The sequence below is a fragment of the Dipodomys ordii genome, unplaced genomic scaffold (assembly GCF_000151885.1).
Source record: "Dipodomys ordii isolate 6190 unplaced genomic scaffold, Dord_2.0 Scaffold6, whole genome shotgun sequence".
NCBI lineage: Eukaryota > Metazoa > Chordata > Mammalia > Rodentia > Heteromyidae > Dipodomys > Dipodomys ordii.
In genome coordinates, this window is record NW_012267222.1 from 7,746,419 (window position 1) to 7,762,612 (window position 16,194).

General features: G+C 40.2%; 1 protein-coding gene across 1 annotated transcript in view; it reads left to right on the forward strand.

Annotated features, from left to right (window-relative positions):
* Vps13d (vacuolar protein sorting 13 homolog D (S. cerevisiae)) overlaps window positions 1–16,194 on the forward strand; it is a 236,261-nt gene that overhangs the window by 86,400 nt on the left and 133,667 nt on the right. Inside the window, exons 36-42 of the mRNA XM_013031922.1 lie at window positions 743–883; window positions 3,981–4,103; window positions 6,374–6,448; window positions 9,662–9,767; window positions 11,187–11,339; window positions 13,483–13,618; window positions 15,375–15,422. Coding sequence (XP_012887376.1) covers window positions 743–883; window positions 3,981–4,103; window positions 6,374–6,448; window positions 9,662–9,767; window positions 11,187–11,339; window positions 13,483–13,618; window positions 15,375–15,422 — 782 coding nt within the window. The remainder of the gene's footprint in view (window positions 1–742; window positions 884–3,980; window positions 4,104–6,373; window positions 6,449–9,661; window positions 9,768–11,186; window positions 11,340–13,482; window positions 13,619–15,374; window positions 15,423–16,194) is intronic.

Sequence of the window (16,194 nt, forward strand, 5' to 3'; positions counted from 1 at the left end):
CACCTTCCCAGCCCTGTAATTTTCTATTTCTTATGTAGAATCATGGGTATATATGAGTTTGTTTTCTTCAAATTGTAAAGATGTTGTTTAAACAATTTATCTCAACAACATTTTAAGATAGGAACATTGAGAAACTTAAGCTAATGAGAATACAGATTTACCTATTTATTCACTCAATAGATTGTGTTACCAGGGGAGCCAAATGTAATTGCCAACATGAGTGGCTCAAGAACAGGTGCTGCCTCCTCTGTAATAGATGCTTGTACTACCCATGGGAGACCATGGTGGGAGTTGTTTATGCTTGTCCACTTGTGTCTACCATAGCACTGACATCTATAAGGTGATCTGCAGACAGAAGTGGAGCTTTTTTTTTTGGTCAGTCATGGGACTTGAACTCAGGGCCTGGGATCTATCCCTGAGCTTTTTCGCTTAAGGCTAGCACTCTACCACTTTGAGCCACAGTGCCACTTCCAGTTTTTCTGGGGGTTAATTGGAGACAAGAGTCTTGACAGACTTTCCTGTGTGGGCTGGCTTCAAACTATGATCCTCAGATCTCAGCCTACTGAGTAGCTAGGATTACAGGCATGAGCCACTGGTGCCTGGAAAGAGATGGAACTTTTGTTGAGAAAGTGACTTGGAGTGCTTAAGCTCTGGTCTGTTTTTGCGGAGCACTCATGAATAGTATTTCTCTGTAAACCTTTGATATTTGCTGAACGGATGTCTTACTTCCTGTCTTCTGTAGGCTGGGAGCCATTTATCGAGCCATGGCCATGCTCTGTATCCTGGCAACAGCAGGCAGCTAGTCGTCTCCATCCCCGGCGACTAAAGTTGGAGGCCAAAGCCAAACCCCGTTTGGATATCAATATCACTTCTGTACTGATTGGTGGGTGCAGTTTCAAGCTAGTTCTTTTCTGTACAATCCCTTGGTTTATCAGATGATATTAGGTAAGCAAATGCTTGGCCCTGTGCCTAGCATCATCAATTATCATTGTTTCTTTCCCAGTGCACCCTAAACTAGTCTCAGGAATCTTTTATTTTTTTGTTGGTCATGGGGCCTGAACTCTGGGCTTGGGCACTGTCCCTCAGCTCTTCAGCTCAAGGCTAGCACTCTACCACTTGAGCCACAGCGCCACTTCCAGCTTTTTCTGCTTATGTGGTGCCGAGGAATCGAACCTAGAGCCTCATGCATGCAAGAAAAACACTCTATCACTGAGCCACCTTCCCAGCCCCATCAGGAATCCTTTTAACCCGCTTTTAAGAGTTGGCATCTCATGCCAGCTCTTCAAGGTGTTGAGATTCCTTAGGAACTATAAGTGGCCTTGCTTCACTTTCTCTTCATAGTGCCTGGTAGGTGGGGTCACTGAATGCCCTGGAAGCAAGTTGACATTTACTTTTCTCAGGCTAGTCACAGAATAATTCTTTCTGGTGTGGTTTTGACTGGGTCTTTATAGCAGAGAGTAAGTTGTCTGTTGTTGCCCATCAATGCCATCCTTACTTAACTCTGGAAATGACTTGTCTAAGGGGTACCAGAGTAGTGGAGTATACTCCGAAGTTTCTGTGGTGACCCTGAGATGTGCATTCCTGTGTTTGGATGAACAAGAAGTTTCTATTGTTTGTGTTTCTATCATCTAAAAGCAGATTAGCATTCTCAGTTTGGTTTGGTGCTCTGCATAATCTACTTTTGGTAATAGAGTAAGTCATTTGTGAGTGGTAGCATACACCAGGGCAAAACAGTGACCTCATGTCATGTATGTTCATTGAGGCTGTTAGAATAATGCTGCTTTGTCCTTGTCAGAACAAAGGGAAGAGTGGGTTAGTGGAATAAGATTCTTAAGTTTTTTGGTTTCCAAGATTTAAAACCACTGTTTTAGGAAGTGGCACTGTGGCTTAAGTGGTAGAGTGCTCACCTTGAGCTGAAGAGCTGAGAGACAGCACCCAGGTCCAGAGTTCAAGCCTCATGACCAAAAAAACCCCAAAAAAATCCCCAAACAAAAACCCCACACTTTTAAATAATCAAATTTCATCCATCAATTTGCTTTGATATTAATATTACCATATCATCACATGTGGTGGTTCATGTCTGTATTCCCTACACTTGGGAGGCTTAGACTGGAGAATTGAATGTTTGAGGCTTGGACTACATAGCAAGACCATGTCTCAAAAAAAAAAATTGCAGGGCTGGGAAGGTGGCTCAGTGGTAGAGCGCTTGCCTTGTATGCCTGAGGCACCACATAAACAAAAAGAAAAAAGCCAGGAAGTGGCGCTGTGGCTCAAGTGGTAGAGTGCTAGCCTTGAGCTGAAGAGCTGAGGGACAGTGACCAGGCCCTGAGTTCAGGCCCCACGACTGGACCCAAAAAAAAAAAATTGCAAAAGCAAAAAATGAATAACAGTAAATTAGCCGTATGGATCTTCTAAATTGTATTATTTTGATTAGTTTTTTTTTTTTCCTCATGATTTCCTAATCTGAATTAGATAATTTTGGTATGGTAGTCTTGCTCTTAAACTTTTGATTATTGGGTTTTTTTTTAAAAAGACTACTAAAATTATCTTATGTTTGCAAACTTATAATCAAACTTATAGTCCTCCTAACCTTGGCCCCCAGCACCTGAGAGGCCAAGGTTAGGAGGATTATAAGTTTGAGGCCAGTCTGAGCTACATAGCAAGTTCCAGGCTAGCTTGGGCTATATAGTGAAATTTTCTCTGAAAAAACCAAAAAATCAAAAAGTAAGTAAATAAGAGTTCACCTCAGAAGTATTTTTGTTAGTATTTCTGATAAATATTTGATATTTAAAAATACCTTCTAGAAAACTTTTTTTTTCCTTAGTAAAATTTTTATTTTTTCAAACCCAATTTCTTATTTCTAATAGTGTTCTGAAACCCATAAATATTGCTTAGTGTTTAAATAAATCTTATATCTGTGGCATGTATTGGGATTGAAACTGGAAACCACTCATTCTTGTTCCAAGTATAAAAGAAATATCTTCACTCAGGTGTGGTGTATCAGAATTATTTTCTTAACCTGCTGTTCCCCTTAACAGTTCTCTCCAAAAATAAATCTGCTCATGGAAAATTGCAGCTGGATTTCAGCCTCCTGGGTTTAATTATTCTTTAGAAGCTTTCTGACTGATCTCTCAGTTTCCAAACCTTTTCCCTTGGCATAATGTACTTTGTTCTTCATAAACTAAGTCATTCTCTTTTCTAGATTTCTCTGCATTGTTTCTACCTCAATATGTTGTAAAGTTATATGAGTTACACTGGACATGCATTTTCATGTCTATAGAATCCTTGCCCATGTGATTCCCTCTACCTAGAATGTCACTTCCATTCTTTTTTTCTTTTTTTTTCCATTTGTGCTGGTCCTAGATCTTAACTTGGGCCTGGGTGCTATCTCTTAGCTCTTTTTGCTCAATGCTGGCATTCTGCCACTTGAGCCACAGCTCCACTTCCAGCTTTTTGGTGGTTAATTGGAGACAAGTCTTATAGACTTTCCTGCCTCGGCTGTCTTTGAACTTTGATCCTTAGATCTCAATCTCCGGAGTAGTTCAGATTAAGACATGAGTCACCTATGTCTAGTTTGTCATTCCATTCTTAATCACATTGGCAATTGCTAAACTATTCATTCTTTCAGACTCAGAACAATGGTTTGAATCTGAAGACCTCTCTGAAGTCTTCTCTGGGCTTTGGTATCTATTCCTCCACTTCTGCCAAAACAGTAAATCTGTGCCATTGGGGCATTTTATTCACATCTTTGTTTAAGCCTCATTGACATTTGTTTTTGTGTTGGGTGTTGTTTTGTTCACGCTACTCTCTTCCATGTAAATTTGAGTTTCTCCAGGGCACATACCATCTCAGCAGCAGTTCTAGCATGTAGAGGCACTTAAGAAGAGCTTATGTTGCTGAATTGAAATTACTTAATATGAACTTTCAATCTTTTCTACTTCTCTTCTTACTATCTTTGTGGATTTTTCTTTTTCCTGTAGACCAGTATATAAGTACCAAGGAATCATGGATGGCAGATTACTGTAAAGAAGATAAAGAAATGGATTCTACTAAGTCAGAAGACTGGATGGGCTCTTCAGTAGATCCTCCATGCTTTGGACAAAGTAAGATTTTTACCTGCCCATATCTATCTGAGTCACTGTTGACCACAATGCAATGCTTCACTGAGAAATTCAGACAGAACCGCCATTCTTCATGGAGAAATCTATGGGAAATTATGACTTGTCTTCTATTGTTCTGTTTTAGTCTTTTCAAGAGAGTTTTCTGGCACAATCTACTGAATTTTTAATGTGGGCTCTTAATTCCACCTATATTGGGAGAAAGGATCTGCAACACGAAATTCCTAAAATCTGGTGTCATTGTAAATGAGCTGGTACACTGAAACTATGTCAAGATCAACTGTTGCTTGGTCTGTGTTTCCTCAACAGAACATTGGTTTTTCCAGTTAATTGAATTTTTTTAAAAATCAGATTTTAAAGACATCTTTTCTAACATCTAAAGCTAGTGATAGAAGGTTTATGTATTCTTGAAAAGAGGAAGGGCAGGATCCCATGTGGAAAAACATTTTTAAAAGAGAAGCCCTGTATTGTTCATATAGTATAAAAGAATTGAATACCCAGCCTTTTGAGGAAAGAGGAGTCAGTTTGTTCTCCAGTTAGTTCCCTTGATGATGTTTTCTTTCCTTATTTAGAGCCTTACCATGGAGCTCTGTTTTCCTCAGAACTGGGGAGATTGTGATGGACAACTGCATGGTCTTAGTTGTTCCACAAGCCATTGTCATCCAAATTCAACTCAGCCCCAACTCTTTCAGTGTGGTTTCTTTGGGGAGGCTTGGCCGGACTTCACATAGCTCATGAATACTTAAATATTCCATCTGGTCTGCAAACATGTCATGGGAAAATGGGTTTTCTTAGTGTCTAAAATATTTGTTCTGTTTTGGCTCTCCTCAGGGTGTATACTCAAACCCTCTGTACTTGTAGTAAGAAAGAAAGAAATATCAGCTGTGCTTGTTCTCTGTCTTCCCAGGCTGTTATAAGTCTTGAGGTTGTTGCTTAGGAGCCAGGGCCTTTCAGCTCTGGTTTCTACTCTAGTCTTCCCTGTTTGTCTGTCAAGAAACCTAGCAGTCTACCCAGAAGATGCTAAATAATCTTTATGTATGTAATATGTCCAAGAGAGTGTGTTTCTGGAAATGTTATTTATACAGAGAGATCTTGAATAAGGAGTCTGCAAATACCAGGAAGATTTGATCTTTAGGACGGTAATAAAGGATATCCTCTCCCCCAACCCCTATGCTTCTGTAGTTAATAAGCTACCTAGTCAATGTGTAATACCAGTGCTAAATAAAAGCCTTCTTTTACTTATACAAATTTTTATGGCTACTTAGGCTGATATAGGTGTGATATATCTTTTTAATCACACATAACTAATATACCTAAATTTCTAGGTGTCTTTGTTTCTGGAAATTGTAGGATAGTATTCTTTGAATAGGCCAGGATTATAATTTTTTAATAGTCCCACCAAAATGATTATTGAGCTTCTCTCTATTGGCTTCAACCTTGCTGAACTGATCACAGACTTTAGGTCTTATTTGAGTATTTAGTATTATTTCCTCCCTAGTTGTGCTTCTTTATTCAGACCAGCATCTTGAGCAGCTCTTAGTATGAAACTCAGCCTTATGAAATGCTGATTTCCCTCTTGTGCTGTTTCTTTAGCAGGAAAATTGTCTCACTTTGACATAATTGTGGGCCTACTTTAGTAAAAGCTGAGATTCTTTTGTTAAAACTTTCATGTATATATATTAATATATATTATATTCTGAATCACTTTATGAAATACCAAACTCAAATGTACAGTGAGAAAGTTCATGTTCAACTTAGAATTTAAACAGTATGATGAGATAAATCCTTAGAGGTGGTTTAATGGAACCCAGCCTGACTCTTCCCCAAGTGTGCGAGGCCGGGGGAACCAGGATTCTACTGCTACTATGTTTTTCCACCTGGAATGGAGCAGCCTCCCTTAAAAACCATACTGATCAGTTTCTGTGGTTTTTCTGTGCCAGTTAAGAACATGCTTTTAAATTAAAAAATCCTCAGAAGGCTAGTTATTCTGCTGTAGAGAATGTTTAATATGTTTTGAAAAAGAGCAGCATGCTGCTTTGGCACAGCCATCATAATGAAAGCCAGTGTAAAAAAAAACATTGTATTCATTTTGTTAAGAATGTTCTCTGCTCTTAGTAAGAACAGGAAGAATCATCCTGTACCTGCATGATGCTTGCTATTTTTGTAATGTTCTCTATTTGTGCTTATTGTTTGGAGGTGAGTCTTATTCACCATATTTATTCTTACCCTCTAACTTTGTCTTTCCTGTCTACCAGGCCTTCCCCTTGTCTACCTTAGAACTAGGAGTACAGCCAGTCTGACTAACCTAGAGCACCAGATCTATGCTAGAGGTACAGTATAGCCAAGCGAGGGCTTGCTTCATTTTCTTGGTTTAAGAACTGCCTTGAATGTCAATTATTTTTGTTGATCAGAACTGAATGGGAACATAACATGAAAGAACACCTTCAACTAATGAATAGAGTAGTGCTTTATTATATCAGAAGAGTTGTACTCCATTGTCAGTCTTTTATCTCCTTTAATTTTGTAAATGGAGTAAACTCTACAGTATATGGTGCAGAAATGCCAAAGCCAGTTAAAGCAAGTAGATGGAAGAGTACCGTGGTCTGTCAACAAGTGCTGCTAATTCTCTGTGTCTTGGCTTACAGAACACCCAGTAAGCATTTGTTCTCACAGGAATGTAGGGGGTCTATAAAATATGAGGAATAATAATCAGATATAAAATAAGAAAAAGGTTCTCAGTAAAAAAAACTGGTATTGTTAATTTCTTTAGATATGGATTTAAGAACCTAAGAGACAGGACAAAAAAAATCCTCAAGACAGTTATAATCTCATAGGAGATTACAGCCTTCCTCAGATGCTAGCCCCAAGCAAAAAATGTGAGCAAACTCTTATCTGAAAAGTGACTGAAGACTAAAGTGCTGGGGAGGTTTGTTTAAGTGGTAGAATTCCAACCTAGCAAGTGCAAGGCTCTGAGTTCAAACTCCAGTACAAAAAAGTAGGGTGGGGCATTTAAAAAACTTTTCTATTCCTTATCCTTTAGGTTCCTTGACAAATTGACTGGTAAGTGATTGGGGAACTACAATGCCAAGGTGCTCATGTCTTCTTTTGCTTTATAGAGCACCATTTAATATGAGTGATTGATGCTTGTATGCAATTAGTTTGGATCATGACTCATGATCTATAATACAAAAAAGGCATTTGATCCAGTATGGTAGTATATAGCTGTAGTCCCAATACTTGAGAGCTGATACAGGATGATTGTGAGTTCAGCACCAGCTTGGGCAACATAGTAAGACCTTGTATTAAAAAACCAAAACAAACATGGAACTACTACAACAGAGTATCTGTCCATGTTAGGTTTTGTTTTGTTTTTCTGCAAACTATTACTGGTTAAGATCTTTGAGGGAGGGCTCTCATCTTCATTTGTTCATGAATGTATACCTTAGCTTTTCTGTACTTTCCTGCTGCAGCAGACATGGGCTTTATGTATTTATTATGATTAACAAACCAGATCCTTTCAGATAGAATGAGCGTTATTTAGTGTGTAACTTACATTGTTATAGTTGGCAAGCTACACAAGGAAACAAGGCCAAACTGTAGGAATTTCCTCTGCTGGAACCATTTGAGGCTGAACTATTTTGTGAAAGAACTTTAGGTTATCTCAGCTCATAGAGATACTCAATTTGGGCATGGAAGGCAGATTTTTTTTTTAAGACATCAGGAGATAATGTTGTCTTTGATGGATCTGGGAATTTTCTCTGTTTATTTGAATCCTGGGGCAGTTAAGTGTCAGTTTTGTTCCTTGATGTTTGGTGTGTATTCATGTGCATGCCCTGTAGTTCTCTCCTTAGAGAAGTGGGTTACTGATGCCTGTACTGTTATATCTGGTCAACACAGAGAGCTCAGGGACTTGAGCAGTGTGCTACCATGCTCTGAAATTCCAAAGCTGTGTGCTTATGGATGCCCTTGTAGATCCCTGCAAACAAAGTGATCAAAGCCACCTGATACCTGTTCTTCTTAAATCCAGTTTGCAAGTGGAAGTTGGCAGTGTCTCCCCCAGTGGATGTGAAGGCACATCTGCTCCCTTTTCCTCCTGGTCTGTATCTCTTCGCTGCCATGGCAGGCAGCGCTTTCTACAGTGCTGCATGAAATACTGTTTACCCAGTAGACTACTCATGGGTGATTTACTCCCCTCTCTTAGCTACTCCTTCATTTTCTGGTTGATGAGCATCACTGTATGAGGCTACTGGGATGAACATAGGCATAGTGCTGGGATACTTCTCTTTAGAAGTATCCCTACGAAATTGTGGGGATATAAGGGAGGCTGCTTCCTTTGTGTCTTAGGACTCTCTTAGCCACTGACGGTACCAGTGTCACAGTGTAAAGTTCTGAGAACTGTAGAAGGTATAAAAGCACAAGAGAAAGCCGTTCCTAACTAAAAGGCAGGGATGATCACAGCAGTACAGGTCACCCTTTGCCTTTGCATTTGTCTGTGGTCAGCATGCTGCCTGTAGGCTGACCCCAGCTTTGCCCTGGTGCCTTCCCTTGTCCGTGTTTATTGCCTATCTAGATGGCTTTTTTTTTTTTGTCCTGGTGCAGACCATTGACCTTGCAGTCTTTCTCAGGCTGTCTTTGTGCTTTCAGGATGGACACAGAGTGAAATAGGGCTGGGCACTGGGGCCCAGTGTGGTTGGCAGTGGCTGTATGCTGAGCCTTCCCACTCTGTGTTGCCTCTGCCTCCTGCTTGCTTTGTGTAGCATTGGAGGTGACGTAGGCACTTGGCCAGGAGTGCCTGAGGATTAGTCTGGAGGCAGCCCAGGCACCAGAGAGCCTTCTTTGGACTTCTTGCAGAGTTTATAGTTAAGTCACCTTTTTCTGGAGTTTGTTTGCTTATAGCTTTGTATTGGTTGTCTTTTCTCTGCAGTTTCCCAGGTCTAGGTTGGTTTGTGAAGCCATGCCATGTATTATGTTCTTTTGTAGCCTTCATAGTGGCTTACCTTATTGTGCTGGATCTGAAGCCTATGCTAAAAATGAGCAAAAACTTCATTTAAGAAGACTTGGGATAGTATATCCCTGATTTTCCAGGGAGAAAAATCCAGCTATCATCCTAAGAGAATGATGAAGGATTTTTTTTTTTTTTGCAATTGATATGCATTCTATAAAAAGAAACTTCCTTAAGGAAAGACTGTTTGGAAAAGCTAAGTACATGCTACAGTCTAGGTTACCTATTTATAGAGTATATTTCTTGAAAGTAGTAGACCATTTCAGTGTCTTTCTTGTTCCAGCCAGACCATGTCTGGATGCTCTTTTCTGAGCTGTAAGACCTGTGGGAGACATGGGGAAGGACAGATGTCCCACAGCAGCTAGCAAATGCATGGAACTTTCATTTACCCTGTTCGCTGACCTGTGGTTCTTCACTCTCTTGCCTCTGCCTTCAGTCCCTTTGCACAAGAGTCAGCAGTGGGCCCTGTCCACAGGTATGGGGAGGGTCTCTACCATGCAGATGGAGGCAGATGTTAATAGCCTTGTTCTGTTTTTCATAGCAGAGGTGAAAACCCCCAAGCGCCGGCAGCCATTTGTCCCCTTTGCTCTGAGGAACCATACGGGCTGTACGCTGTGGTTTGCCACGCTGACTACCACACCCACCAGGTAAGGATCAATTAGCCTGACTTCCAGAGCCATCTCTGTCACCAGAGCAAAATAGCCCTGGTTGAGGCCCCTGGGATTGTAATTGAATCAATAATTTTTCTTTTTAACTGAGACAGATAGGCATTTCTGATTCTGTATAGAATCTAGTCTGAGAAGTTGGTCCAGTGTTAGGCTCAAAGTAGGAGTATGAAGAAAAACCATTCAGTCTCTGTACCTGTCACTCTTGCTTTTTTCTTTAAAGCTATATGTAGTTGTTAAATGTTTTACATTTTTCTTCCAAGATGATTGTGAAAATGTCCTCCATCCTCCCTCATACCTGGAAAAAAGCCCCCAAAACAAACAAACTTGATTTCTGAATCACATTGCAACTCTATTTTTTTTTGTCAGTTGTGGGCCTGAACTCTGGGCCTGTGCACTGTCCCTCAGCTCTTCAGCTCAAGGTTAGCACTCTACCACTTGAGCCACAGCGCCACTTCTGGCTTTTTCTGCTTATGTGGTGCTGAAGAATCGAACCCAGGGCCTCATGCATGCAAGGCAAGCACTCTTCCACTGAGCCACCTTCCCAGCCCACATTGCAACTCTAAAAGAGAGTGCCTGAGCTCAGTGAGAACATTATCTGATGACTGCTGTTCAGATCTTGACTCAGCATTTCAAATACACAGTGACCTTCCCAGTTTAAGCAGTGGTAAATGAAATGAGTAACAGAGTCAGCTGATTTGAAATCTCAGTCCTCCTGCCTCCACATCAAGCATGATTGCTGTGGAAGAGAGGTACTTCTATTCAATAGCAGGTCTGGAAAGTGGGTAGTCACTCAAAGGTTCCTTTGGAAAGTCTTGCTTTAATTTATACATGCCACACTGTCCTAATGGAGGCAAGTGGCTTGATAGGCACTATTTCTTTTTAAGACAAAAAAAATTAGTCAGTCTCTGGCAGCTTATATCTGTAATCCTAGCTTCTCAAGAGGCTGAGAGCAAAGCCATCTTGGGCAGGAAATTCTGTGAGACTCCAATTAAGCACCTGAAAACCGGAAGTGGAGCTGTGGCTCAAAGTTGTAGAGTACCAGCCTTGAGCAAAAAAACTCAGGGACAGTGCCTAGGCCTTGAGTGCAAGTCCCGTGACTAACAGCAACAACAATAACAAACTGGGGTAAGGGGAGAGAGAGAGTCTTGCTATGTAGCTCCTTAAACTCAGGATCCTCCTGCTTCAACCTTCTGAATGTTGACATTACAGGTGTACATGACCATGCCCAGCACCAGCTGTCAGCTATTTCTGAAGCTGGAAATAATTATGAAATAACAGTGGCTGGCCTCTTAAGGGCTGTGGATCTGTTTTAAGGGGAATCTCTGCTCCTCAGTGCAGAGCTCTTGTGAAGAGAATGAACAAGACATAGTTGGTTATTGGTATGTGATTTTCTTCCAGGGCAGCACTGTCTCACAGTGGGAGTCCAGGGATGGTTCCAGAAGGGAATGGAGCATTTCTGGATGATACACACAATGTTAGTGAGTGGCGAGAAGTCCTTACTGGCGAAGAGATTCCTTTTGAATTTGAAGCGAGAGGGAAGTTACGACATAGGTAACAAACAGATGATCATTTATTCTTTCTCTTTAAAAATTAAAATGGAAAAATTATTTCTCATATTTTGCCTTTTTACTTATTAATAATGTCAATATTTTACTTGTAAAAGGTGTTTTGAAGATTCCTGTTTCTTTTTTAAAATGTAGGCTGTCTTGTTATGTTGGAAAATAAATTTCTTTCCATTATCCATTCATGTAATGTGTGAGGAGATGAGCTGTGTGTTTTATAAAACATGTAAAGCATAGACACATGGTGACACTCAAGTTTATTATATCCTGGCCTGGTATCTGATGCAAAGATGACATGTTGTTCTCCAAGGTTCTCATAGCACATTAACTCAAACCTAGAATGCGTTTACACCATATATTATTTGTAGTAGGTGGAAAATCTCCAGAAGTAGAACTAATTATGGTAAGATAGAAATTCTGATCCATCCACCAAGTGCTGGTGGCTCATGCCTATAATCGAGGCTGAGATCTGAGGATCACAGTTTGAAGCCAGCCAGAGAAGGAAAGTCTGTGACACTATCTCTCTCCAATAAACTACTCAAAAGAAACTGGAAGTGGTTCTGTAGCTTAGGTGGTAGAGTTCTAGCCCTGAGCAAAAGAAGCTCAGGGACAGTGCCCAGGCCCTGAGTTCAAGCCCCAGAACCAGCAAAAAAAACTCAAGAAATTCTGATCCTAATAAGTATGAAAATAGCTCACTGAGAGGGACCACAGGCTTATGTACTCCTGAAATAGCCCACCAAAGGGATAAAACATTTTGTGTCTGGTAAATGAGACTGTAAGATGTCTAATTAAAGTGTCTCATTATTTGCAAACATTTTTAAGTGGAAGGACTGTCTCATGGTCTGAATAGGCTAAGACTTGGAAGTCAGATAGGTGAAGAGTTTAGAGTTGGAGCTTCTGGTGGCTTTTAGGCTGAACTGAAACAGAAGAGATCAGTTCCTGCATTGTTACAGTTGCATGTTGCTCTCATGTGCTGAAGTCTTTGCAGGCCTCTCCCACGCTAGGCACTTCTTCCTCTGCAAGGGTTATAAGCATATGGGTTTCTGGGTTTTACAGAGAAAAAATGCTAAAAGCAAAGATCCTGGTCTGGGGATATAGCTTAGTGGTAGAGTGCTTGCCTAGCATATGTAAGGCTCCAGGTTCCAGCGCCAGCACAGGAGTGGGGGGAGACTCCTGTTCTGTGGACATGTTCCTGGAGGCGACCTTAGGCAGCATAGTCTTTTCCTGCCACATAGTTTACAGTTCTTGGAGAACCACAGGACTGAATTCAGTGTCTTTGAATAAGCACTGCCTCTGTCTGGAAAGGGCTTGACTTCCTTGTTGTTTCTGTTTTATGTTTTCATGCTCTGTAAACCACTTCAAGTCCTACTGCTCTGCTTGCATTCATCAACATCAATGTCTCTTCGGGCATATTCCTCCCTTGGCACTCTGTACCTACTCCATGCATTTCGTCCCTGCCCCCCACTTTCCTGTCAGCCTTAAATTCAGTTCCTTGTTTTAGACTTCTGGCTTGAATTAGGCAAAGTCTAAAATAGAATTAAATGTGCAATTTCCTCCTATTCCTTCTGTTCTTCCCACTGCCTTCTGCTCCAATTTCAGCTCTGAAACTGAGGGTTCTGTCTTGTTTACCGGTTTCTAGTCAAGTAGAGCTGGAGCCAAACTACTGAGTGTGGTTCTGAGAGAAGTACGACATTCAACAGAGCAACCAAGAAGAAAAACTTCACATATGTATCCATGTATATATGTGTGTGTATGTATGTATGAATGTATATAGAGTGGCTGTATGATTCAATTGCTGACACATTTTTACCACTGCACTGGAATGGTTTCACTGACACCATTAGTTTATGAAGATTGGGGTGGGAGCTGTAAGGAGCAAACCTACAAGCATACAGTACAGGAGAGTGAAAGTTGTCCTTGCTCGGGCTCTTCTTACCTTTCAATTCATGCCACAAACATAAAGCCCAGTTCAACTATTCTCTTGATTTTTTTCCCCCTGTATTAGGTAATTCCCAAACAATTTAGCTGACTGGCTTTTTATGTCATATAGTAAAGCAGATTGGAATCTTCATTCTGTTTTCCATCCCTTTTGATACTATGCTTGATTTCCCTGTCTGTGTCCTTCGTAACAGACACACCCATGACCTACGGATCCATCAGCTGCAAGTGAGAGTAAATGGCTGGGAGCAAGTAAGCCCAGTGTCTGTGGACAAAGTAGGAACCTTCTTCCGATATGCAGCACCAGATAAAAATTCATCTTCTTCTACAGTGAGTGGCTGTGGAATGGGTGATTAATGGTACAGTGGTAGTGTGGTCTCAACTCCTATGAACCAGGCTGTGAGATAGTTAAGTCTATAATAATTTTGTCTAATAATTTTGCTAGTGGGACAAAGAAGACTTTAGATTATATTGGCTCAGCCAGAGGCATCCATATGCACATATACCAGACAATGGATAATTTCAGTGGAAAACAGATACAGTATTGGCAGTAATACATCAGCTTACCTGGGAAGGTACACTTTATAATTAGATGGCCTGATTGACTGTTTACTAGTCTGTAAACATGAATATAGCCTCAGCATCCCTGGAGCATGGGTTCAGGTCTCCAACCATTTCCCCATGCTAAAATGCTCAGATGCTCAGTGCACTTACATAATATGATATAGTGGTTTGTGGGTAATGTACACACATCATACACTACCTGTTACTGGGTAGATGCTATGTAAATGGTTTGTTACTCTGTTTAGGGGATAAGAACAATAGGGTTAGTATATGTTCAGTTCAGGTGTGATTATCATAAGTCTCACTACCTAGTACATAGTACACAGTCTGGAGGAAGTTGGTTGAATTATGGATGCAGATCTTATGAAAGCCATCTATATTGACCATTTAACATAATGTTAAACTTCCTAATTTATATGCTATTTATATTTTTTATAATGCTATTCCTTGATCCTTTCAGCTCCTTACACCCAAATCATGTTTGTTTGCTTTTTGGTTAGTATCAGGGTTTGAACTCGGAGCCCTTTGCTTGCCAGGCAACCACTCTGACAGACACTTGAGCCCACCTCGAGCCCTTTTTGCTTTAATTTTTTTTTTTTTTTGTAAGTAAGGCTGGCCTTCACTGTGATCCTCCTGGCTATAGTCTTCTGTATCCGGGTCCTCAGGTATATGCCACCATGTCTACTTCATTTGTTGAGATGCTGTCTCATTTAACTTTTTGCCTGGGCTAGCCTTGAACCATGATTCTTCTGATCTCTACCTCCCCAATAGCTGGGATTACAGGCATGAGCTACCATTCCCTGCCCCAGATCCTTCTTTATGGTGCAAAGGGAGATGCCCATTGTCCTTTATTTTCGGCTAACGCATACTTAAGCACCCTTACCTAGTTTTACCCCAGTCTGCAGTCTTCAGGCTGTAGGGCCATTGGAGAGGGTTGTAGGCAGCTTCCCTGACTGATGTGTGCAGGCAGATGCTGGGGTAGCTGCCATGGGTGTTTTTTCCTGATACTTGTATTGCATTGGGTAATTGTACTCATTTAGGAGTAGCCCATGAGGAGGTAGAAACAGTAGTTTTGTAGATAGTGTGAAAAATACTCGTGCAGAAGGCACTGGTTTATAACTTTTCTTTTTAATCATTGCAGTGTAGTACTCAAACTGTCTGAAAGAAAATAAAAACAAAAAACTAGCTCTTCCTTTCAAATTACTTCTCTGCCTAAATTCATGTCAGGCAACGAAAGTTCTAATTTTCCCCATAGATTCCTTTGCATTGAATTGATGTGTCCTGGAGAGATTTTGCATAAACTAAAGGGTTGTAGAGTAAATATTGTGGTCCTCACAGCTGTTAAGAAATGATGTTTTATCTTTGTAATAGATATACTTTACCTGAAACTATTTTCAAATAACATCCTTTTAATCAAATCATATTATTATTGAATTAAATGATGCTTATTATAAAAAGAAAAAAAGAAAAGTATGCCTTTTATCTTAGATCAGCTAACTCTCTGACTTTGAATCTTTCTTAGATTGGCAGCCCAAGCAGCAGAACAAATATTATACATCCACAGGTTTATGTGAGTATGAGTTCTGGTTTTTGCCGTGCTTACTGAGTATATATATCTTATGTTTCTTGATGATCAGAGGACATTATCAAATGTATGTGATTGGTGTTTATCTCTGTCCTTTTCTATTAATGATCACCTTCCTTTTCTAAGAATTTGCAAGAAAGTATTTTCCCTTTTATGTGCTAATGAATACTACAGTGAAAAATATTTTGGTCCAATGTCTCTTTCTTTCAAAGTTAAAAATAGAAATTTATCCAAATAAGACTATGTATTTCATATATTTAGGTCCAAAAGTCATGCAAATCATATGTATTTCATATATTGGGCCCAAATAGTACAAATAGTGAGATTCCATATTTTGCCTACCCTGAAAAAAATTGGCTTTTGAAATATGACAAGGTGACATAAAAAAATTTTCAGTCTTGAATTTGTAATTTCTTCTCACTGAGGATTGAAAGCTTTGAAATGTGGAATTTCATGTCAGTCTGAACATGGGACTATGGAGATGTCATTGGCCTAGATTATAGAGGGCTTTTAGGGCCAGTGGAGACTTGGGCTTTGATACTGTTTTGTGCTTAGGATGGTGTCCCTCTAAAAGCTCATCAGAAAATTATAGTTTGCCTTTCTATTTGGATATGAAGTCATGGTTGAAATAAAAGTGCCTACCCACAGGTTAATATACTGTTGGATAGGTTCTAAAAGCACTAAGAACCTCTATGAGCTATCTGCTAGTTGCAGTAGTTTGCTGCCAGGCATGACTGAGAGCTCTGAGCCCAGGACC